The 25,101-nt window shown below is 42.7% G+C and overlaps 1 protein-coding gene across 1 annotated transcript in view; it reads left to right on the top strand.

Moving 5' to 3' along the window:
- Nucleotides 1–727: 727 nt before the first annotated feature.
- Nucleotides 728–25,101, top strand: part of LOC142311861 (urotensin-2 receptor-like) — a 31,465-nt gene continuing 7,091 nt past the window's right edge. Inside the window, exon 1 of the mRNA XM_075350664.1 lies at nucleotides 728–1,934. Within this exon, the coding sequence (XP_075206779.1) occupies nucleotides 797–1,882 (1,086 nt within the window). The 5' untranslated portion in view covers nucleotides 728–796 and the 3' untranslated portion in view covers nucleotides 1,883–1,934. The remainder of the gene's footprint in view (nucleotides 1,935–25,101) is intronic.

Genomic DNA, 25,101 nt, shown 5'->3' with positions numbered 1-25,101 from the left:
GATTCTGTGTTCAGAGTACAACAGAGAGCTAATGGGGTAAAACTAAACGAGTCGGGATATCGCACAAAATCAAAATAAGGTGACTGACAAGTGTAAGCTCCTAGGACACAGTGCAAAATCTGTACCATGCGCCATTCCATAATGAGTGCCCTTGCCACCTCTGTGAAGGGTGGAGGCAGACTGAGGAAGAACAGACCACTGCGCAACCAGCTCTGTCCTCACCTATTGTACCATCACCCATTCCCTGTAGACTGTGAGCCCTCGCGGGCAGGGTCCTCTCTCCTCCTATACCAGTCTGTTTTGTACTGTTAATGATTGTTGTACGTATACCCTCTTTCACTTGTAAAGCGCCATGGAATAAATGGCGCTATAATAATAAATAATAATAACAGGGGTAAGAAGGAAACATTTCAAAAAGTTACAGGGATAGATGGAAATAGAGATGTGAAGGACAAAGAGTGGGAAGAATGAGACAAGTGCAGTAGGAGTAGAGGACAAACAAGCCAGTGTGGGGGGGTGGAAAATGTGACACAAGGAAAAAATGAAGGAATCAGAGCCGAACAAGAGCCAGACACAAAGGAAGGGAAGAAACAAGGGATCTGTAAAGTAAGATAGAGAAGGATGGAGAAGATAGTGAGGGAGAGCCCTGCTGTCGTCACAACCTCTCTCCTCCCCCTCCCTCCCGTTGTCTCTCTCTCTCTCTCTCTCTCTCTCCTTTGCAGTTTCTAGCTATCGAGAAACCTCAGTCTTCGCCACAAGACTGTCCCTTCCCCGGGCCGGCTGCTCTGATACTCAAATGGAGCCTAACTCCTCCGGCCCGGGGAACTTTTCTAACCTGGACCTTCGGGGGTATAGCATGGAGGAATTAATTATCACGGCAACATTTGGTACCATCCTATCCCTGATGTATGTGGCTGGAATGGCGGGCAATGTGTACACCTTGGTGGTCATGTGCCACTCCATGAGGTATGCTGCATCTATGTACATCTCCATCATCAACCTGGCCCTGGCGGACCTTCTCTACCTGTCCAGCATCCCGTTCATTGTATGCACCTCTTTCGTCAAAGACTGGTACTTTGGGGACATCGGGTGTCGGATTTTGCTCAGTTTGGACCTCTTTACCATGCACGCCAGCATATTTACCCTCACCGTCATGTGTACCGAGAGGTACATGGCCGTCACCAAACCTCTGGACACGGTCAGAAGGTCCAAGGGCTATCGAAAGTCCATGGCCATTGCCGTGTGGGTGCTCTCTCTTCTTCTCACTTTGCCAATGATGATCATGATGACCCTAAGAGAAGTAGAGGGGAAGGGGGTGAAAAGAATGTGCGCCCCAACGTGGAGTGAGGATGCCTACAGGACTTACTTGACGGTACTCTTCAGCACTAGCATCATGGCACCAGGCATGATCATTGGCTACCTGTACACCAGGTTGGCCAGGACTTATCTGGAATCTCAGAGGAACCCCATCAATAAAAAGGAGAACAAGAGGTCGCCAAAACAGAAGGTGCTAATTATGATCTTCAGCATTGTCCTGGTCTTCTGGGCTTGCTTCTTGCCTTTTTGGATCTGGCAGCTAATTCGACTTTACGACATGTCCCCTCCTCTCTCGTCTCAAACCCAAAAGTGCATTAACTACCTGGTCACCTGCTTGACCTACAGCAACAGCTGCATTAACCCTTTCTTGTACACCCTGCTCACCAAAAACTACAGGGAATATCTGAAAAACCGTCACAAGAAGTTTTACAGGTTCACCTCATCCTTTAAGAAAAGAGGCTCCCACCTGCAATGTTCTTCCTGGGGTCGCTCCATGTCCTCCAGCAATCACTATGACTATGTGTCGGAGTCTATCGGCATGACATGTGTCAGGGACATCAAGTGAGGAGGCGCTCGTATCGGGTTCTGCACTGGCTGCAGGGGCACCTCCGACTCTGGTAAGTGACAGCTTGGCAGCGTGGCCTTTGTCAAGATATCTTAACCCCTCAGTTGCCTGCTCGTAGCTACTGATCCTTTTATGATTGCATAATAGCTAATGAGGGGGACCTGCCAGAATGTGTAATTTGTGCTTAACCCTTACATTACCAGGGGCAGAAAAGAAGACATAAACTCAATTTTTTGCAGATTATTTCTCAGTTACTGTCCCTTTAAGAATATTGATATTCCACGTTTATAACATCTGTAAACTTTGCTGTATAGTAAGCCTTCCCTTTCTTATATATTCCCCTGACCAGATATCTGTGCAAAGTAGAAAATTGCGCACTTATCGTATTATTAACCTCCCCTTTAAGGGAGACTCCATATTTTCAGTCACTTCAATGACTTCATTATGGGACTGTATTGTGAACAATTTCCTAATAACAATCCACTTCCACCAGGCCCAGTGGCAATTTCGGAAGAAGCATTGGTGAAAAAAAAATCCTCTGGCTGCTCCTCCTGGCAGTATAGCGCTCCTTATAGGAATCATATTCAATTAATGTGATGGGGTAGTCAGAATAGATGTTTTTGGAGCTGGAAGATCAGCCATTCCCTCCCCTTACCCAAGTTACATAATATATGTATATGAAAGAATTGATCATTCTACAATTCCATAAAATAAGTAGAAAGAAAACTGTGAGTTCCACTTAAATTCTCCAACATAGTATGGAAATAACAGCAATGGGTTCTAAGGATGAGCCGGTAATAACCCTGAACCATCTTTACACTCATGACCTCCATAACATAGGCCTCCGGGTCAAATGTGTATGAGGAGGATTCTCCTAATATTTTGGAAGAAGCTAATGTATAACATGACCATATAGTCACTAAGTAATACTGTAATACTGCTATAATGGGCACAGGTAAGGCTTTGTTTGCATTTTCAGAGGGTGCTCCGTTAGCAGCCTCCATTGCCAATTAATGCGTTCCTCATGGTGGCCTTCATTTTAATGCCTCATTTAACATTACAACTACCTAGCGAATCCCATTAAAATTTTAGCGGTTCATTGGTCTCTGTTATGTGCATTATCCACGGAGTAGATGAAGCTTAGTTTTGCCCAAAAAATATCTAAAAAAATAGTGCCATACAGTGCTGAATAGTAAACATAAGTATCTATTCTAGAATCAAAACCTCTGCTCTTCTTCTGAGGCTTTCCATGTCCTTTGGGCCATAAGGATGGTGATGAGGCCTGGTGCTGATGTTAATCTTGGGTTTTAGGTTTTGGATCCTTTTCAAGTCAGGACACTGATATTGACCTGTTGATGTTGACCTGTGAAGTTCTTCCACACAGTACTAATTCGTATGGGCCTTCTATTGGCCTTCATGAGGGAATATCAGCCTAAGTTTGATGAAGACCTTTCATAGAACAACAGATATGAATGAATGAGAGGTCTTGGTTAATTTTGTGAGGAGGAACATGCCTGGTGAGTAAGAAATGGTGCAGATGTGAAGCCCCACAGGTGTTGTGTCGGTGCATTACCTTCAGGGACTCCACTCGGCTGGATCCTGTCACAGGTAAGAAATCTTCTATTTGTCGTGACGCCACTCTCAGAATTGCGGTCAGTGGGGACCGCCACTGCAGATTAAGGGATGCCTGGGGCTGATGGTGGGTGCAGTAGCCTCCTGAGAGTGAGGCAAGCCCCAGGGCCCTGTGTAGGTGTGTAGAACCACAAGGCGCAGAATAACTCCACACAAGCAGGATGTCTTTCAGGGGTTTTACTCACAGTTGATGGCAGGGTGAGTAACCCGGGCGTAGCTGGGATGAACCAGGCTGGAACCAGGTATCCTTCAGGCTGACTTATGATGGTGACTACCGACTCGCCTTCCTTAGCCCTTAGTGGTTTGGGGTAACCCCGACTTTTAGTCCCTATGGGGGTCACCCAGGGAAGTTGCTGAAGCCTCTCTCCCCTTCAGTTGCCGTTTGCTTGTCGCCTGGACCAGATCACTCCAGCTGCTTGCCTCCTGTGAACTATGGGCCCTAACTGTGGCTACGTGGCTGCGGCTTTTGTGGTGTTGTGGTGTGGGCTTTGAGGGCCCCACACCGGCAGGTTTAGCGAGGAAAGGTAGATCTATCCCCGCTCCGGGATCTGCCGCCCGTTTGGGCCTGGTACTCCCTAGCAGTCTCCTTACTTCCCACGCCGTGCTCTCTCTTTAGCTGGAGATGGGTTTCGGGTAGCACTCCTAGGTGACCGTTCTCCCCCGTCGGTAGCCACTGCGCGGACGCTGTCAGACTGCAACAGCCCCAGGGGTAGGGGTCTGCTCCTCTCGGAGCTCCCTGGACTCTGCACTGAACCGGCTCACTCCTGGGACCTTCACTGCTGCTCCTGTCTGAGCTCCACTTCATGCTCCTCACTCCTCCACACTCTGCTTCAGACTGTTTACTCCTCCTTCTCTTTTCCCCTTGTGCCTGCCTACGCCACCTAGCAACCAGGCTCTCTACCACACCCCTTGAGTGGAGATGGAGGCTTTTGGCCCCCTCCACTATTCCAGTGGAGGTGAAGGCTTTTCCCCCTCCTGGGATCCCCAGGGGTCCTCTCAAAGGTACATGTGTGAGACCTGATCACTATGCGCCTGTGTAGTCACACCTCGGTCAGCCTTCTGGATTACCTGTATTGTACTGTCCCCAGCATGGGTGCAGTACTCAGTGGTGCCTGACCAGGTCAGGGGCGCCACACACATCACGTGTTTAAGCTCTCCGTTGACATTGAGACCTACAAAGCTACCTCATTTTAGAATCTCCATTAAGGCTGGATTGCGTACTGTGAAACCTCAGTAGATGAACTCTTTGAAAAGACTGCACTTTCTTTGAGAACACCACCCTTCCGGAAAAGCACTTCTATGGGTAATCACCTCAAAGAGATTTCATTGGTAACTTCCTTCCGACATATTCCATATCACACCTCCTTCTACTGGTTTCTATAAATTTTCTCTACTTCATAAGAACCCACCCACCATCTGGTTCTGCCATCTTGAAGTTCTTCACAGGAGCACATCTTAATATCTGCCAACAGAAAATTCTCCATGTATTCATTCATCCTGTTTGTTTCAAATCCCAAGCCAAGAAATATTCCCAGGAGGCGTTGTCATCTTCTGCTTCATCCTCCAGTACTATTGGAGGGTGAGGAGGAGCTTTAGGTAAAGATGAAGGGCACAGGAGGATAATTTGGCTATTAGCTTGGAGGAAGCTTAGAGCAGCATAAAGTTCCTCCAATTACTCTGTCCAGAATGGAGATAAAGCAAGGTCAAAATCTGTCCTCTAGATCAGTCACTGTCACTATTTATACTGTCACTAGAAGGTGGCCCGATTCTACGCATCGGGTATTCTAGAATTTACGTATTGTGTAGTTCATGTATGATTTTTGTTATATATATATATATATATATAGAGATGTTGTTGTGTGTAGTTACCAAGTGTTTGTGTAGGCGCTGTACATGTTCTGGGTGTTGTCTGGGTGTGACGGGGGTGAGAGCAGTGTTGTATATGTGTTGCGTGTGTTGCGTTGTTTGTGGAGCGCTGTGTGTCTGTAGCGTTGTGTGTGTGTGTTGCGCGGTTTGTGTGTGTGTGGTGTGTTTTGGGGGGAGGTATGTTTTGTGCAATGTGTGTGTTGTGCGGTATGTGCGTATATTTGTGTGTGCCGCGGTGTTTGTGTGTTGGGTGTTGTGTGTGTGCAGCGTTGTCTGTATGTGTGGGTGTCTGTGTAGGGCAGTTGTTTGTGGTTCCCAGTGTGTGTGTGTGTGTGTGTGGTGTGTTGTGCAGTGCGCGCGTGTGTGTGTGTGTGTGTGTGTGTGTGTGTGCATCAGCCTCTCTTCTCTCAGCCTACCTCTCCCAGCCTCCCTCCTCCCAGCCTCCCTCAGCATCAGCCTCCCTCTCCCAGCCTCCCCAAGCATCAGCCTCCACCAGCATCAGCCTCTCTCCTTCCAGCCTCCCCCAGCATCAGCCTCCGCCAGCATCAGCCTCTCTCCTTCCAGCCTCCTCCAGCATCAGCCTCCCTCTCCCAGCCTTCCCCAGGATCAGCCTCTCTCCTCCCAGCCTCCGTCCTCCCAGCCTTCCCCAGCATCAGCTTTCCCCTCCCATCCTCCCTCAGCATCAGCCTTCCCCAGCATCAGCCTCTCTCCTCCCAGCCTCAGCCTCTCTCCTTCCAGCCTCCCCCAGCATCAGCCTCTCTCCTTCCAGCTTCCCTCAGCATCAGCCTCCCCTTCCCAGCCTTCCCCAGGATCAGCCTCTCTCCTCCCAGCCTCCTTCCTCCCAGCCTCCCCCTCCCAGCCTCCCTCAGCATCAGCCTTCCGCTCCCAGTCTCCCCCAGCATCAGCCTCCCCCAGCATCAGCCTCCCCTTCCCAGCCTTCCCCAGGATCAGCCTCTCTCCTCCCAGCCTCCTTCCTCCCAGCCTCCCCCTCCCAGCCTCCCTCAGCATCAGCCTTCCGCTCCCAGTCTCCCCCAGCATCAGCCTCCCCAAGCATCAGCCTCCACCAGCATCAGCCTCTCTCCTTCCAGCCTCCCCCAGCATCAGCCTCCGCCAGCATCAGCCTCTCTCCTTCCAGCCTCCTCCAGCATCAGCCTCCCTCTCCCAGCCTTCCCCATGATCAGCCTCTCTGCTCCCAGCCTCCTCCAGCACGCCGTGCTCCTCTGCCGACACTCACACACCCGATCGCATCCACTCACACACACCCGATCGCATCCACTCACACACACCCGATCGCATCCACTCACACACACCCGATCGCATCCACTCACACACACCCGATCGCATCCACTCACACACACCCGATCGCATCCACTCACACACACCCGATCGCATCCACTCACACACACCCGATCGCATCCACTCACACACACCCGATCGCATCCATTCACACACACCCGATCGCATCCACTCACACACACCCGATCGCATCCACTCACACACACAGACACTGACGATATCGCACATACGCGCTTATACTCACAACATCCGGAGGTATCACATGCTTCTGGCCATGTGATCCTCCCGCAGGTCCTGGAAGCTAACAGCACAGTACCGCCGCCGAGAAGCAAGCGATATCCCAGGATGTTGTGAGTATGTGGATGCGATGTGATGTGTGAGGTGTGTGTGAGTGTGATCTGATTTGTGTGTATGTGTGTGCTGTTATGTGTGTGTGCTGTTATGTGTCTGTATTTTCCGCCGCTGCAGGACCTTGATGTGTGGATGCGATGTGATGTGTGTGTGATGTGTGTGTGAGTGTGAGCCGGTGTACACTGGTAACTATGATACACATCGGGTAACTAAGGGACCTTAGTTACCCGATGTTTATAATGGTTACCAGCTTTCACGGCCTCCGTCAAGATCCCAGCATCGCAAGGTTATGTCTGGCGCTGCCGGGATCCTGACGGAGCCGGTGTAGAAGCAAGTGATATCCCAGCATGTTGTGATGTGGGAGGTGTGTGTGAGAGTGAGTGTGAGAGTGAGTGTGATCTGATGCGTGTGTGTGTACTCACCTGGGAGTCGCGGCTCCGTGTCAGTTGGGCCAGAGCGAGCGTGCATTGCGTGAGGGGGGCGGGGCCTGCAGAGAGCCGGGGAGAGAGGCCAATCCGTGTGGGGGGCGGGGCCATGGCGAGCCCAGCGGCCAATCAGCTTTGTGTCACCGTAAGGACACAATTTCGGAGCATGACAGACAGACAGACAGACAGACAGACAGAATAAGGCAATTATATATATAGATTCTTTTGGCAAAATATGAAGCAAAGCACATAAGGGAGGATGCCTGTTTATTCCATCTATCTATCTATCTACCTATCTATCTTATCTATGATATTGTGTTGCCTCCCAGTTCTGACCCAACGAGGCCTGACCTTCATAAGATCTCCTCTCCTGTGGTATACATGTTCCTCATGTCCTGTGTTGTGGTATCCGGCAGCTTGTCCCTTTTGTCCTCTGTGTTGCTCGGAGCGGGCCTCTGTAGATCGGACATGATTTTCCAGCTTATCCCACAAATGATTGATGGGATTGAAATCTGGGGAATTTTGAGACAAGTTGTCACCTTCATCGTCATGTTCCTGAGGTTATTCCTGAACATTGATTTAAAAGAAAATGAGATTCATCAGGTCACCTTCTTCCATTGCTCTATGTCCTGATCCTGTGCCCATTGTAGACACTTTCATAGTCACCTTTCAGGATGGGCACTGTGACCGGTATGTGGCTATACAGACCCATACACAGCAAAAAGTGATATTCTGTATGTTCGGACATCTTTCTTACATATACAATACTGGACATTCTTCTTATTCTTATTGGAATGTGCACTTTGTAGATTCAAACTGAAGGCAGAAAACCATGAGGTACTCAAATGGAAACAAGGAGTAAAGAAACACGTGTGAAACAAACCAGAATATGTGTGTTACACCTTAAATTCCTCAGAGTACCCCCCCTTTTTACTCTCATGACAACTTTTCACCTCCTTTGGCTCCAGCAGTTTCATCAGGTGATCATCTCAAATGGCTTCAAATGAACAGGTCAATTGGTCAAGAGTTCATTTTTTGAATCATTGGCCTTCAGAAAGTATTTTTAGACAATGAGGTGTGTTTTGCAGAGGCAGTGATAGTCCACAGCTCTATACAGTGCTGAGACCTATTCCACTAGTGTTCTAAGCCAGAATATGGCAGGAACCACTCAACTAAGTAAAAAGAAACAGCATTCCATAATTACTGCAAGACATAAAGATCAGTAAATCCAGGACATTGCTAGAACTTTGTAAGTAACCTCATCATTAATCACTATGATGAAATTGCCTCTCATGAGAACCATCCCAGAATAGGAAAACAAAGTATTACATGTGCTGCAGAGCATAAGTTCATCAGAGTTATCAGCCTTAGAAAATACAAACCAACAGCACACCAGAAAACAGTTTTCATAAATGATGCACAGACATTGAGTAGCAGACACATCTCAATATTAACTGTCCACAGAAGACTGCGAGAAACAGTCTTTACTATTGAATTGCTGCAAAGAAGCTGCTACTGAGGAACACAAACAATGATAAATTATTTTTGGGCCTAACAACAAAAGGACTGAACGTCAGATCAGTGGAAATACGTGTTGTGATCTGTGGAGTCAAAATGTGAGATATTTGGGACCAACCACTATGTCTTTGTATGACGCAGAAAAAGTGAGCAGATGGTTTCTACATGTGTAGTGTCCACAGTAAAGAATGGAGGGGAGATATGCTGGTGTGTGTTGGTGTGGCACTTTGATAGTATCACTGTTAGTAAATTCTCTCAATAAGACACCTTACCCAGCATGCTGACCACAGTGTTCTGCAGTGACGACATCCCATCTGGTTTTCACTTAGTGGGTTAATCATTTGTAACAGGACAATGACCCAAAACATTGCTAGGTTATGTAAGGTCTACTGTCATGGCCGAATGTGTTGGCACCCTTGAAATTGTTCCAGAAAATGAAGTTTCTCCCAGAAAACTATTGCAATTACACATGTCTTTGACATAATTTCACACAAAACCCCCAACATTGGCCAAACAAAATTGTTTACATCTTTCAAAATTGTAGGTAAACAACTTTGTTACCAATATGTGTTCATTCAAACTCACCTGTGGCAAGTAAGAGTTGTGAGCAATATGAAAATCACACCTGAAACCAGATAAAAAGGGGAGAAGTTGACTCAATCTGCATTGTGTATCTGTGTGTTCCACACTAAGCATGGAGAAGAGAAGAGAACTGTCTGAGGACTTGAGATCCAAAATTGTTGAAAAATATCAACATTCTCAAGGGTTCAAGTCCATCTCCAGAGATCTTGATCTTATTTTGTCCACAGTGAGCAACATAATTAACACGTTTGCAACCCATGGCACTGTAGATAGTCTACCTGGATGTAAACAGCAGAGAATAATTGATGAAAGGTTTCAAGGCAGGATAGTGGATGGTGGATAAGTGAATAAGCAGTCCCAATCAAGTTCCAAAGAAATTCAGGCTCTCCTGCAGGTTCGGGAGTCATCAGTGTCAGTGTGAACTATCCACCCACATTTGAATGAAATAAAATGCTATGGAGGAGACCCAGGAGGACCCCACTGCTGACACAAAGACATAAACAAGTTAGACTGCCATTTGCCAACTTGTACATGAGTATGGAGAAATCCTTCTGGGAAGGTGTCTTGTGGACAGATGAGACCAAGCTTTTTGGTAAGGCACATCATTCTACTCTTTACCGTAAACAGAATGAGGCTTACAAAGAAAAGAACACAGAGAACACAATACCTACAGTTATATATGGTGGAGGCTCAAAGATGTTTTGGGATTGTTTTGCTGTCTCTGGCACTAGGTGCCTGGATTGCGTGCAAGACATTATAAAATCTGAAGAGTACCAAAGGATTTTGGGTTGCAATGTAGTGCCCAGTGTCAGAAAGCTGGGTTTGCGTTCTAGGTCATGGGTCTTCCAGCAGGACAATTTAAGGTATAACATATATTCTGGTGGATTTCACAAATGTTTCTTTACTCCTTGTTTCCATATGTTTTACCTTCTTCGAGGTTTTTCTGCCTTCAGTCTGAATCTACAATGGGCATATTCTAATAAGAGCAAGGAAAGCCATTACATGTGCAAAAATGTAACTTGTACTGTATATAAATATCTCCGCTTGCAGTCATTGAATGGGAAAGTTCCCAATTTTTTTTCAGAGACTGAAGAAGTGCCAGGACCTGGTACTTCTCACAGCTGAGGGTTTGTTACCATTGTGTTCAATCTATACACTCAGATAAACACATAAATTGATTTCTCCTGCACTGATACAGTGTGACTAATTATTATCAGGTCAGAGATTTGAGCTGCTGATGTGTCTACACTGGTTATAATTGTAACAGACCTTCAGCTGTGGAAGATTGGGGTCTTTACAGGTAATCATGAATGTTTCCATTCACTGACAACAAGCAAAGAACTAGAAACTGTTGAAGATCTAGTACACAAAGTATATTAGAAAGTTATACAAGTTTTCATGATACAATAATTAGGCTGTGGCTGGACAATCCCTTTAAGCCCTGTGAGGCTCAGACTCAGTTTGGCCCCTGGGGCCCCAGTTCTCTTCCCTGAATGTAAAGCGTCGCTCCTACAGTCGTCAGTGTTACTATTCTAGAAGTGTCCATTTGCGGAATGGATCAATTAAGTCAACGACAACAGGTTTATATATATATATATATATATATATATATATATATATATATATATATATATATATACCCGCTCTATAAATAACCTGCCTGCCAGTCATCTATAGTCATGCAGCCGGGATCATCTGGAATTTATTGCTGTGGGAGACATCGGAAATCCATGGATTTAACCACTTCAGTGCTTATCGCACCAGGCATGGCAGATGCCTCGGCCAACTTACTCCCTCTCCCCCTTTGAGGGGCACTGGATACAGAAGATCTGCAGAGAGAGGTATAAAGGTGTAATAAATATGGGCTTGTAATTCAATTTCATAGATCATGCTAGGATGATAGATAGATAGATAGATAGATAGATAAATAGATGGATAGATGGAGGGATAAATACAGGGATAGATAGATAGATACAGTAAACCAGACGTTTACATCCACAATCTAAAAAGACACATCTACAGGTTTTTCCCACTATCTGCCATGAAATCAGAATAAACCTTTCCCGTTTTAGGTCAGTTAGGAGCCAAAATGATCTATATTTGCCAAATGCAAGAATAATGAGAAAGAATGTTTTAAGGCATTTTTATTATCTTCTGTAAAGTCAAAAGTTTACATACACTAAGAGTACTATTCCATTAAACGATACGGGACCGCCCATATGATGATGTCATGTCTTTGAAAGCTTCTGATAGGTTTATTGGCAACATCTGAGTTAATTAGAGACACACCTGTGGATGTATTGTAATGCACACCTGAAACACACTGCTTCTTTGTATAGCATCATGGGAAAGTCAAAAGAAATTAGCCAAGATCTCAGGAAGAGAATTGTGGACTCGCACAAGTCTGATTCATCCTTGGGTGCAATTTCCAGATACCTGAAGCTGCCTCGTTCATCTGTACAAACAATTATACACAAATACGAACAAGATGGGAATGTCCATCCATCATACCACTCAGGAAGGAGATGGGTTCTGTGTACCAGAGATGAATGTGATTTGGTCACACATGTGTATATCAACCCAAGAAGAAAAGGAATAGACCATGTGAAGATGCTGGCAGAAGCTGGTAAGATTGTGTCAAAATTCACAGTGAAATGAGTAATGTATCCACATGGGCTGAAAGGCCACTCTGCCAGGAAGAAGCCATTACTCCAAAAGAAACATAAAAAAGCCAGAATAACGTTTGTAAATGCACACAGGAACAAAGACCTTAATTTTTAAAGACATGTTCTGTAGTCTGGTGAAACTAAAATTGAACTGTTTGGCCATAATGACCATCATTATGTTTGGAGGAAAAAGGGAGACGCTTTGAAGCCTAAGAACATCATCCCAACTGTGAAACACAGGGATGGCAGCATCATGTTGTGGGGTTGTTTTGCTGCAGGATTGACTGGTGCACTTCACAAAATAAATGGCATCATGAGGAAAGAAGATTATGTGGCAATAGTAAAGCAACATCTCAAGACGTCAGCCAGGAAGTTAAAACTTGGGCGGAAATGGGTCTTCCAAATAGACAATGACCCGAAATCATACTGCCAAACTGGTTACAAAGTGGCTTAAGGATAACAAGTCATTGTTTTGGAGTGGCCATCACAAAACCCTGATCTCAATCCTATTGAAAATTTATGGGCAAAGCTGAAAAGGCCAGTGCGAGAAAGGTGACCTACAAACACGGCTCAGTTACACCAGTTCTGTCAGGAGGAATGGGCCCAAATTCCTACCAACTATTGTGAGAAGCTTGTGGAAGGATTTCCAAAATGTTTCACCCAAGTCACTCAGTTTAAGGGCAATGGTACCAAATACTAATGAAATGTATGGAAACTTTTGACTTTGCAGAAAGTAATAAAAATGCTTCAAAACATTCTCTCTCTCATCATTCTGGCTTTTGGCAAATATAAATAATTTTGGTTCCTAATTGACCTAAAAACGGGAAAGGTTTATCCTGATTTCATGTCGAATATGGAGAAAAACCTGCAGATGTGTCTTTATAGAGAGTGGAGGGAAACTTCTGGTTTCAATTGTAGATAGATAGATAGAGGGATAGATAGATGATAAGTATGAGATAGACGCCCGCTATCTCTCAGATGAAAGGCTTTGCACTGAGGCGGTAAAATACAAGGATCTTGGCCACTTTCCTGCTGAGTGACTGCTGATCAATAAGAAATCTAATAGGATTTTACGCCTCTTCAACTTTTTCGTCTTTGCTTAGTGAGAGGAAATGTAGACATCTCAGTGTCAAAGGTGATGAGCGACGGGCAAGACATGACATTCTGTACAATTTAAAAGGCCAGAAACCCCAAAAACGAAAAGCACAAATATTCATCTGTGGGCTGTTATGTGGATGGAACTTAAAGGGAAGGGGTTGCATTTTTTTATTTTTGTATTAATAATAGTGATTATGGAATCAAGTCTTTTTTATCCAAAATTAAACTCACTGTTTGTTTAGTTTTTATTTAATTCGAGTTTTACTGAAACACTGGGCGCTGCCATCTTGGATTTGATGTGTGTAACGACCAGTTACCTTAAATACGGCAGCCCCTGTGCATAACAGTCAGTTGTCGGGCTACTACCCTATTTTCTAACACTGACACTGCTTCTGGTGGGAGCTGCCCCCTGGGCTGTCCAGATCACAACAGAGGGAGGAGATCACCGCCATCATTCTGGAGCTCACAGTGTATGCTTTGTGCTGAACTTTCCCCCTGTCACACGTTCGGGATGTGTGAGTATCGGCTGCTACCTTCCCCCTCCCATCCTGCCACCGCTTCCCCCTTGCCGCCACTCCACCCTACCCCCCGTCACTCCCCCCACTCTCGTGTGCTCACCTCAGAACTCCTCTCCTCAGCTCAGCGGAGCACAGTATACTAAGAAGCGCAGTATACAGTGGAATACAGCGGAGCGCGGTATACTGAGGAGCATGGAATACAGCAGAGCGCGGTATAAAGAGGTGTGCAGAATACAGCAGAGCACAGTAAACAGAAGAGCGCGGTATACTGAGAAGGGCGTAATACAGTGGAGCGCAGTATACAGTGGGGGGACGCGGTATAGAGCGGAGCGCAGTAGACATTGGGGTGGGGGACGCGGTATAGAGCGGAGCGCAGTAGACATTGGGGTGTAGTATACAGTGGCGCCCGATGCCAGCGGTCCTCAGTGATACCTTAGACATATTAGTATCACTTTGTGGCCACCAACAAAATGGCTCCGCACTGTGATCCTAAACTTCATTCTCTTATCCTTTTGGAAACACCCAAATTTTGAGGGGGAGGTGACATCACACAAAGGAGAGCAGAATCCACCCACTTTTACTGCAGCTGTAATGTGAGCTAGTTCTACAGTACTTCTACAGTCGGATTTCAGCAGCTGCTCCCCCTAGTGTTTAAGAGTGGAAAATATCAAACTTTTATTTTTTTTTTATATTTTGCTCAATTAAAAACAAATAATATTTAAACAAAACATGAAAACATTAATACTTTGCATTTTTTCAGTTATTGATCTTTTTTTTTTACAACACCTTCCCTTTAACGATAAAAGTCTGTTCCCCTGGTATACTAACACAGCACATACAGAATGCAGGAAACTACAGGGATCAACATGAAGGGAGAGGAAAAAAGGTAGAAAAGAGCAGGTCGTGTACCAATGGTGGCTGGGTGCCCTCAGCTCTGGAGTTCACAATGGCTGACTGGTAGCATCTTCCAGATCGCTTTTGATGGAAAAACTGCTCAAAGTGGTGAAATACTGTGCAAAATAAGAATATTCATGAGAACATGGAAGTTTCTGGATATTGAGGCCCCTAATAACTGGCTAGGACTAGTACAATGATGAGGTAAAGTTAGTAAGAGGTCACAGGATGGTCACACTAAAGGGTCTATTATCACTTTCTAGCCGCGATGAAGATGGCAAGTTTTATTACTTAGAGAAATCTCAGGGCCGGGACATGATGAGAATTGTTTCTAGTAACTTACATCTACTACTTATGAAGGTTTATTGTTCATAGAGGAAGAAACAGATGACAGTGGATCCTTCCTCTTCTACACTGATCCTTGTCTGAAGAATCTGGGGCATCATGGACTTACCGAGCTCCATGACTCCTACAACATTGGAAAACCAAACAGGGGACACCAAGGATGACCAATAAATGACTAGATCCTCAACCAAAATAAAAAAAAACACTTTTATGATCAGAAATGCATCCTGTTGACCAATTTTATATCAGGGACCAAATACTGGATCACCAGATGAGGGACAAATATCTTGATCTCCATGGATGAATGCTGGATTCTCCAGAAGGACCAAGACACCCTCAGATATGGCTACTAGTACTTCAGGAAAAAGCAAATGAATCCTTTGCATGCTCCAATATGGATCTTGTTGACCAATTTGTCAATACAAACAAAGCCCTTGATTACCATATCAAGCAATCACCAAGGATGATCACAGGGCGGGTATTCTCAGGGATGGGTCAGTTTGTCAACAGAGAGTGAGCAGTAAAGATATGGATCACTTAATTAGTGACAGACCTCACAATGAGCATAGATGCCAGCTGGATCACCAAGGAAAACACAACAAACCACATGATGGGCAGGGAAGAACCAGTTTGGTAGCAGAGAGTGAGCACTAGAGCACTGGATCACCAAATGAAAGCAAAACTCTTGGACCACTAAAGATAAGTAAACCAACAGATATTAACACCAGATTGTCTGGGAACAACCAATTAATCTAAAGCGAATACTGGATCACCAGATGACAGACAAATGACTTCTGGATCACCAAAGACAACAAACAAACCATCACATGATCATTGGAGAGGGACCAATTTGTCAATAAGGACTACTGGATCACCAGATGGCAGATAAAGCAATTGATCCCCATGTGTAACTGCTGGATCACCAAAGATAAGCAATAAACTATTAGATAAGAATGCCAGATACTCAAAGAATAATACAAAACCACTTTCTTGACAGTTTTGGACCCTACTGTCCAATATACAAAGGAACTAAGCAGTAGATCACTAAATGAAGGACAAACCACTCCATCACTGTGAATGTCTGCTGGATCAACAAGGATGAGCAATAAGTCATCCGATATAGACACATTATTGTAAGCAAAGAAACAGTTTGTCAAGAGGAACTAACCAATGGATCACTTATTGAAGAAGAAACCACTCCATCAACATGACTGACTGCAGGATCACCAAACATAACCAATCAAACATCAGATATGGATAGATGATCATGGGGAAATAACCAATTTATCAAGAGGAACTAATCACTGGATCAACAGATGATAGATAAATCACATGATCACCATTACTGACTGCTGAATTACCAAGATCATCATGATCGTGGAAGAAAGATCAATTTGTGAAATGGGACTACTGGATAATCAGGTGAGAGTCAAACCACATGATCACCACGAATGACCAAGAAATCATCAGATGTTCATACATGATTGTGGGGGAATGGTAAATTCATCAAGAAGAAGTAAGCACTGGATCACAAGGTGAGAGACAAACTACTTGATCACCTTGATTGACTATTGAATGACAAAGATTGACAGATGAGATCTACATGATTATGGAAGAAGGACCAATTTGTCAACAGGAACTACTGGATAACCAGGTGAGAGATAAACCACTCCATCACCATGAATGACCACAAGATGACCAAGAATGACCAATAAGCCATCAAATATGGATACTAAATCCTCAGAGAAACAGAAACCACTTTCCTAATTAGATATGGATCCAGCTGATCAATTTGTCAACAACTAAGATGGAAGATAAGTTACTCAATCACTATGATTGACTGTTGGGTCACCAAGGGTGACCAAGAAGTCATCATGAACGTGGGAAAAACACCAATTTGTCAACAGGCACTACAGGTTTCCCGGATAAGAAACAAATCAGTACATCACCATAAATGATCACATGATCACCAAGGTTGACCAGTGAACCATCATACATAGATGCTAGAACCTCACAGAAGAATTCAAAACAGCTTTCATGATCAGTTGTGGAGACTGCTGACCACTTTGTCAACCATAACTAAGATGGAAGACAAGTTACTCAACCATTATGATTGACTACTGGGTCACCAAGGATAGCCAAAGAATCATCATGAATGTGGGGAAAAGACCAATTTGTCAACAGGGACTACTGGATTTCCAGATAAGAAACAAATCACCATAACTGATCACAAGATCACCAAGGTTGACCTACAAACCATCAGATATGGATGCTAGAACCTCACAGAAGAATTCAAAACTGCTTTTGCGATCAATTGTGGAGACTGCTGACCAATTTGTCAACCTTTAAGTAAGATGAAAGACAAGTTACTCAATCACTATGATTGACTGTTGGGTCACCAAGGATGATCAAGAAATCATCATGAATGTGAGAAAAGACCAATTTGTCAACAGGGACAACTGGATTTCCAGATAAGAAACAAATCACCATAACTGATCACAAGATCACCAAGGTTGACCAACAAACCATCAGATATGGATGCTAGAACATCACAGAAGAATTCAAAACTTGATTTGTCATCAGATGTGAACCCTGCTCACCTGTTTGTCAACAGGAACGAAGAACTGGAGATGGGTAACAAGTCACTTGATCAGTCAATGCTGGATCACCAAGGATCACCAATAAAGCCCATAAGATATGGACCTGTGATCAGTATTATCATGACTTGAGACATCCAGGAAAGTTTTGTGCTGTGCGTTTCCTATTGCTTATGCTCATTTCTTTGGGGTGTACTTACTTTCCCATGTTGGAGGTACTGATTTTCCAATAATGTTACTGTATATAAAGGATCTTTATGATCTCATCGTCACTGAGATAGATATTCCCAGCCGCAATTAGAACTACGAACACTTTCTATGAATTGCCTCCCACAGCCTGTAAAGTGTACTGTCACATATAATAATAGAACCGCTTGCGGAAATGACTTGCCCAACTATCTCCCGGTTTCTCTCCCGATTAGTTTCAGCGTGCCGTCACTTTTCAAATGTGCTGTAAAATTTAATTTGTCCCGCTATCGCTAATTAGCTCACAGGCAAGATTATATCTGGCTTCCAAGACGGCAATCAAGAGATGAAGCAGGAAAGAGGCATTAACATGATATGAATTACAGAGCATCAGTAAAGACTGACTCTAACATAGAAACTTTAAAAAAAAATGTACCGGCCCTTTAAATTTAAATAATATGATGCAATACAAACAATAAAATGTAAAATAAAAATGAGATTGGGGACCTAGCAGAAGCTTGCGGGTGTCCGACAATAAATAATTTAATGACCCATTGTAGAAGTCATGCTGAGGTTACCGCTAACTGTGCCTCTGTGCCGCCGCAATTACACAAGAGCCATAATTACCCCATAAAAATGCGTTCATTAAGATAATTATTTCGTTATGAAAGTTACAATTCGACATCGCTGGTCACGTCTTTACAGCTCCTGTTTCCAAAATAATTCTCAATTCACAGAGATGCAATTTTTGAATGTACGATATATTCCTAATCAATGACAAATTCAGCTCTGCTACATCTCTACATTGTAAATAAGAATCAAAATTTCCGTATAAAGATCACCATTAAATTTCAATAAACATCAAAAATGCCTTCAGATAGAAATCCGTGAGGATTAAAGAAATAAATAAGGGAAATGATGGTGTAAATAGCGTTAAAATTCTTATTTTTATTCAATAATTAAAATAAGTATTCTTTACAAGTCCATATAAATACAAGGCATGAAAAAAAGTCCCATAAATTTTTACTAGTTTTACTAGGAAAATAAAGTGCATAGTGCCAAGATCACTTATTAAACTAAATATCTATCCATAATATATGACAAAGTGCACAGTGCAAGATTAAATATCCAAATCATATGTCATATATGAGAAAGATGATGGTATAATGATCCTATGTAGTAAAATATGATTAATGTTTGTTTGATTTACAAGGAGAATTATACCTTAAGTGGTCTGTGAAGGCTCCAAAGTACACCGCAATGCCCCGACGCGCGTTTCAGCGATCCTTTCCTCAGGGGGTTTCTCTACATTGTAGTCTTAAAGGTGAACACACAATAGATTAGATATCTATAAGGTTTATTAAACCATTATTGTGCATGTAGCTACCACTAGGGGGAGCCTGGTGCTAATAACCCTGTATGCAGCAAGCTCCTTAACTACCCCTAGTGGTGGATGCTGGTAACCAGAATTGTGAAATCTGGGTTTACGACCCCAATCCACCATCACTCCATTATTTTAACTGTTTTGCTTTTTCACAGGTAATATGATCATTAGAAAAAAAAGCTTTTTTAAGGCTTTAATGTTTTATGTATAAATTGCCTTTCTTATAGTTAAGGAGGTGAAACTGCTCTGAAGAAAAGGATGGTCATGATCAAAATCCACCCATTCTAAGGACAGGTTGTGCCTTCTCTAGTCTATTGGAAATCCCGCTAATTTACTGTTATCTGCTCATTCCAGTGCATGCTCAGTAAAGTTGAGTGTGCATGTACATTGGAACTAGAAGATGGCGGTACACAATGGTGCATGCACAGGATTTCAGGAGGGCTTAAGATAACATGCCCTTTCTTTGGGGGATGTCAATCAAGGTGGCTTTTTAAGCTTTGCATTCCTTGCCACTAATGGCTCCACCCCCTTGACTCCAGAACAGTAATTTTAATATAGCATGAGCAGGCATTAAAATGCTTTTTTTATTGGACATATTTAGTATGGGAAGTAACAGGAACTGTTTAGGGACCTTAACTATAGCCTGTGCAGGAGATTTGGAGCTCTTTATATATATGTATATACAGTACAGACCAAAAGTTTGGCTACACCTCATTCAAAGAGTTTTCTTTATTTTCATAGCTCTAAAAATTGTAGATTCACATTGAAGGCATAAAAACTATGAATTATCACATGTGGAATGAATTACTTAACAAAAAAGTGTGATACAACTGAAAATATGTCTTATATTCTAAGTTCTTCAAAGTAGCCACCTTTTGCTTTGATTACTACTTTGCACACTCTTGGCATTCTCTTGATGAGCTTCAAGAAGTAGTCACCGGAAATGGTTTTCCAACAGTCTTGAAGGAGTTCCCAGAAATGCTTAGCACTTTTTGGCCCTTTTGCCTTCACTCTGCGGTCCAGCTCACCCCAAACCATCTCGATTGGGTTCAGGTCTGGTGACTGTGGAGGCCAGGTCATCTGGCGTAGCACCCCATCACTCTCCTGCTTAGACACATAGCCCTTACACAGCCTGGAGGTGTGTTTGGGGTCATTGTCCTGTTGAAAAATAAATGATGGTCCAACTAAACGCAAACCGGATGGAATAGCACGCCGCTGCAAGATGCTGTGGTAGCCATGCTGGTTCAGTATGCCTTCAATTTTGAATAAATCCTCAACAGTGTCACCAGCAAAGCACCCCCACACCATCACACCTCCTCCTCCATGCTTCACGGTGGGAACCAGCCATGTAGAGTCCATCCGTTCACCTTTTCTACAAAGACACGATGATTGGATCCAAAGATCTCAAATTTGGACTCATCAAACCAAAGTACAGATTTCCACTGGTCTAATGTCTATTCCTCGTGTTCTTTAGCCCAAACAAGTCTCTTCTGCTTGTTGCCTGTCCTTAGCAGTGGTTTCCTAGCAGCTATTTTACCATGAAGGCCCGCTGCACAAAGCCTCCTAACAACAGTTGTTCTAGAGATGAGTAGGTGGGTCCAAACTTTTGCTCTGTATTGTACATATATATATATATATATATATATATATATATATATATAAAAAAAATGTAGTTCATTTGTATATTTGCTCAGGGGCGGAGCCAGGGAATAAACCAAAGAATTCCGCAAGAACAACTCATTGGGACTCATTCATTATTCTCCATATGGCTGAACGTGAGGACCTGACCGGTCTTATACAAGACTGCCGGAATATCGGCAGATCCTAAGTAATAGGTAAAACAGGAGACAGTTAATATATCCCTGGAGATGCAGCCACTTCAGCTCTGTGAGTATCTTGAAGAAGCAGCAGGATGATACCTGTGTGATTTTGCTTCTCCTTACGAAATATTAATTTACCACCACACGCTAATCCCCCCGGCTTTCCAGCTTCAACACTTTAAGACGTGCAGGATCTGAAGTAGACGAGTGAATAGGGTTTATAATGTCATGTAATCAAGGGTTCCGCTCTGTAAAATTAATGACTTTGTAATCAGCGAACATGGCTCAACCACTTAAAGGGAATGTCCATTTAAAGAGCACCGCTCCTAGTGACAACATTCCTCAATTTAAATCTACTTGGAATGTTGAGCATTCAGGATTCTATTGGTCGCCGTTAGCGACAGACCATGAGTGTTCTCCACTGCGCAGTCAGTCATGTGACCAAAGAGCTCCATTCTGTGATCCTTGAGCTCCCACAATGCACTGCTCTTTTCCAGCCAGCAGAAATCTGATTGTAGCTTTAAATGGGCTTGGAGTAGAAACGATTGCGGTACTCAACATTGTTAGGAGCTTTTTACTGTAAAATTTTATGGTTTTGTTTTATAAAAGGAGGGTTTCCCTTTAAATATCCTTGATGACCATGTAGCATATGAAGATCTGTTTGGAAGCAGGGGTGCATGTTTAGCTTATTGGTAACATTATCACCTCAAGTGGGTGAAGGTAGTCACCACTAGTTTTATAAAGAAAATGACTGGCCTGTGCAACATATCAAGGAGAAGCGCCTCTTATTAATAGGGGGAATTAATTGAAGCTGAATGTAATTATGTATTAGATATACAGTAATAATTTTTATTTCTATAGCGCCAACATATTCCACCGCACTTTACATTTCAGAGGGGACATGCACCGATAATATGAGACATTACAGCCCATATAACACTTCCATATAATACTAAGATAATACTCCTATACATATCCCATATAACACCACTGTATAATGCTAAAATAATACTGCTATACATATCCCATGTAACACCACTATATAATGCTAAAATAATACTGCTATACTTATCCCATGTAAGACCACTATATAATGCTAAAATAATACTGCTATACTTATCCCATGTAACACCACTATATAATGCTAAAATAATACTGCTATACTTATCCCATGTAACACCACTATATAATGCTAAAATAATACTGCTATACCTATCCCATGTAACACCACTATATAATGCTAAAATAATACTGCTATACATATCCCATGTAACACCACTATATAATGCTAAAATAATACTGCTATACATATCCCATATAACACCACTATATAATGCTAAAATAATACTGCTATACTTATCCCATGTAACACCACTATATAATGCTAAAATAATACTGCTATACTTATCCCATGTAACACCACTATATAATGCTAAAATAATACTGCTATACCTATCCCATATAACACCACCATATAATGCTAAAATAATACTGCTCTACATATCCCGTATAATACCACCATATAATGCTAAGATAATACTGCTATACATATCCCATATAACACCACTATATAATGCTAAGATAATTATTGCTATACATATACCATATAACACTACCATATAATGCTAAGATAATTAACACTGCCATGCATATCTCAAATGATACAACCATATAATGTTAAGAAAATATTGAAATATATATCCTTTTAAATAAATATATATTCCTTTTAAATATTGTATCCTCTATAATTGTTACTTGTTTGTATATGTTTATGTATATGATATGTATATGTTCCTCCTGAATTGTAAAGCGCTGCGGAATATGTTGGCGCTATAGAAATAAAGATTATTATATTATTATTATTATTATATCCCACGTAACACCATTATATAATGCTAAAATAATACTGCTATATATATCCATTATAACACCACCATAGAATGCTAAGATAATAGTGCCATATATATCTCAAATAATATCCCCATATAATGCTAAGATAATACTGCTATACATATCCCATATAGCATTACCATATAATGCTAAGGTAATTAATACTGCCATATATATCTCAAATAACATCACTATATAATGCTAAGGAAATACTGCTATACATATCCCATATAACACCATCATATAATGCTAAGATAATACTGCAGTATATACCCCATATAAAACCACCATATAATTCTAAAATAATCCTGCTATACATATCCCAAATAACAGCACCATATACTGCTAAGATAATACTGCTATACATGTCCCAAATAACACCATCATATAATGCTAAGATAATACCGAAATACACATCACCGCCATCTAATATCCCCAATATATGCAAATATTATCTAGAAAATACTGCCATATAGTGCTACAATATACAGCAATGCTATTTCTGAATAAGATCACAATAATGCTGTAAATAATGCTGATAAACCCTTAGGTGGCTCATTTGGGTTCCTATAGTTATGGGGTCTCCAATACACTTGCTCAGTCTGCTGTCCTCTAAATCCAGCCCTATCTGCAGTGGTCCCAACTTGCCATCATAACATAACCGCCCCCTTGCCCAAATTTTTCTGCTTTGTACAAGTCATAGAAATTGTATATGCCGCTGATTAAAGGGACCTTTGTACTGATTGGTCTCCTGTAAGGACATGGTGAGAATATGGAACTCCCCTTTAAATGAGCGGAGGCTTCCTATATGGAGATATGTTTTCCCATACACGGATGGTTCTCTCTGTAGATCAGAATACATTGGGTGAGATGTATTCAGGATAGTGGCGCAGTAATAAGGTCTGGCAGGACGCGTCCTTGTAATTCCGCAGCGCGTTGTTATTCTGCAGAGCATTGCAAAACAAGCACAACGCTCTGCATCAAGCGCCAAGTAATTGCTTCCTCTCCGGTACGGGGAAGAGGATTGTGATGACCCTAAAGGCTGATTAATCGTGGAGATGCACGCTCATGAAATATTCACAGGGACCTGACGGGTAATAGAGGCATCAGCCTGCACTGATACACTGTAACAAACCGCTGCTGATGTAGTAGCCTCACAGAGGATTGTCTAGACTGGATGCAATTGTAACACATATTCAGCTGTGATGTGGGTTGGGAAAGCTTTTCCATTCACTGACAGCAAGCAGAGGCTCTTGTAACTGGCCTCTCAGCCTATTATGAACTGAGGAGGAAAAAGATAGGGAGGAAAAATCTCACCAAAAAAAGTGTACTTCCCCTTTAAATATGCAAATGAGCTGTGAAGGAGGTCAGCTGGTAAGCCTCTGCCTCCTCCTGACCTCAGTCTTTGCCCTCTAGATCTCTAGAAACATATATCGCCCCATGATCCCGGATCAGATTACCGGGAAGTACCGATCCGATCAATTATTGAGGGGGGAAAAAACTGAATTGTGGACTCAAAGATGGAAGAATTCAGGAATTGGATGGATGCGGTAATACGTGTTGTGAGTAGTGCTGCGGCGAAAGAACAGGTTCCTTAAGGGTGACCACTAAGGGTTAAAAAAAGGTGTAAGCGCCATCCATCTGCAGGGTGGGTGTCATGTTGGGTTTTAATCTGGGCGGTATCTTTCAATGAAGAGCACCCCTATGATATGTATAAATAGCTATACCATATAGTGCGTAATTAATGCCGTCATACACTGTGCTTTCTAAATGCCAGTACGGCCAAATACACCTTCCATGTAGTTGCCTAAATAAGATATTATATTCTACCACCACCGCCATATATTGCAAAATATATATTGTATAGTTCCTAATTATAGTGCAACACATGTTCATGGAAATATCGCCATTGAGTGCTCAAATACCAAAACACACTGACCAAAGAATAACTCAGTGCTTAAAGTTAATCTAATAACAAAAGTCTACTTTGCTACCATCCCAAAAAATATTTAGCACAGTACCTAAGCAGCAGTGCCACACAATGAATAAATAAATACCGCCATACACTGCTCTCATACCAAAATAGCTTGAACAATTAACAACCCCATACATACTAGTCTAATAAGAATATGCATTTTTGCCAGCACTCTG

The sequence above is a fragment of the Anomaloglossus baeobatrachus genome, chromosome 5, assembly GCF_048569485.1.
Source record: "Anomaloglossus baeobatrachus isolate aAnoBae1 chromosome 5, aAnoBae1.hap1, whole genome shotgun sequence".
Lineage (NCBI taxonomy): Eukaryota > Metazoa > Chordata > Amphibia > Anura > Aromobatidae > Anomaloglossus > Anomaloglossus baeobatrachus.
This window is presented reverse-complemented; position numbering and strand designations above follow the sequence as displayed.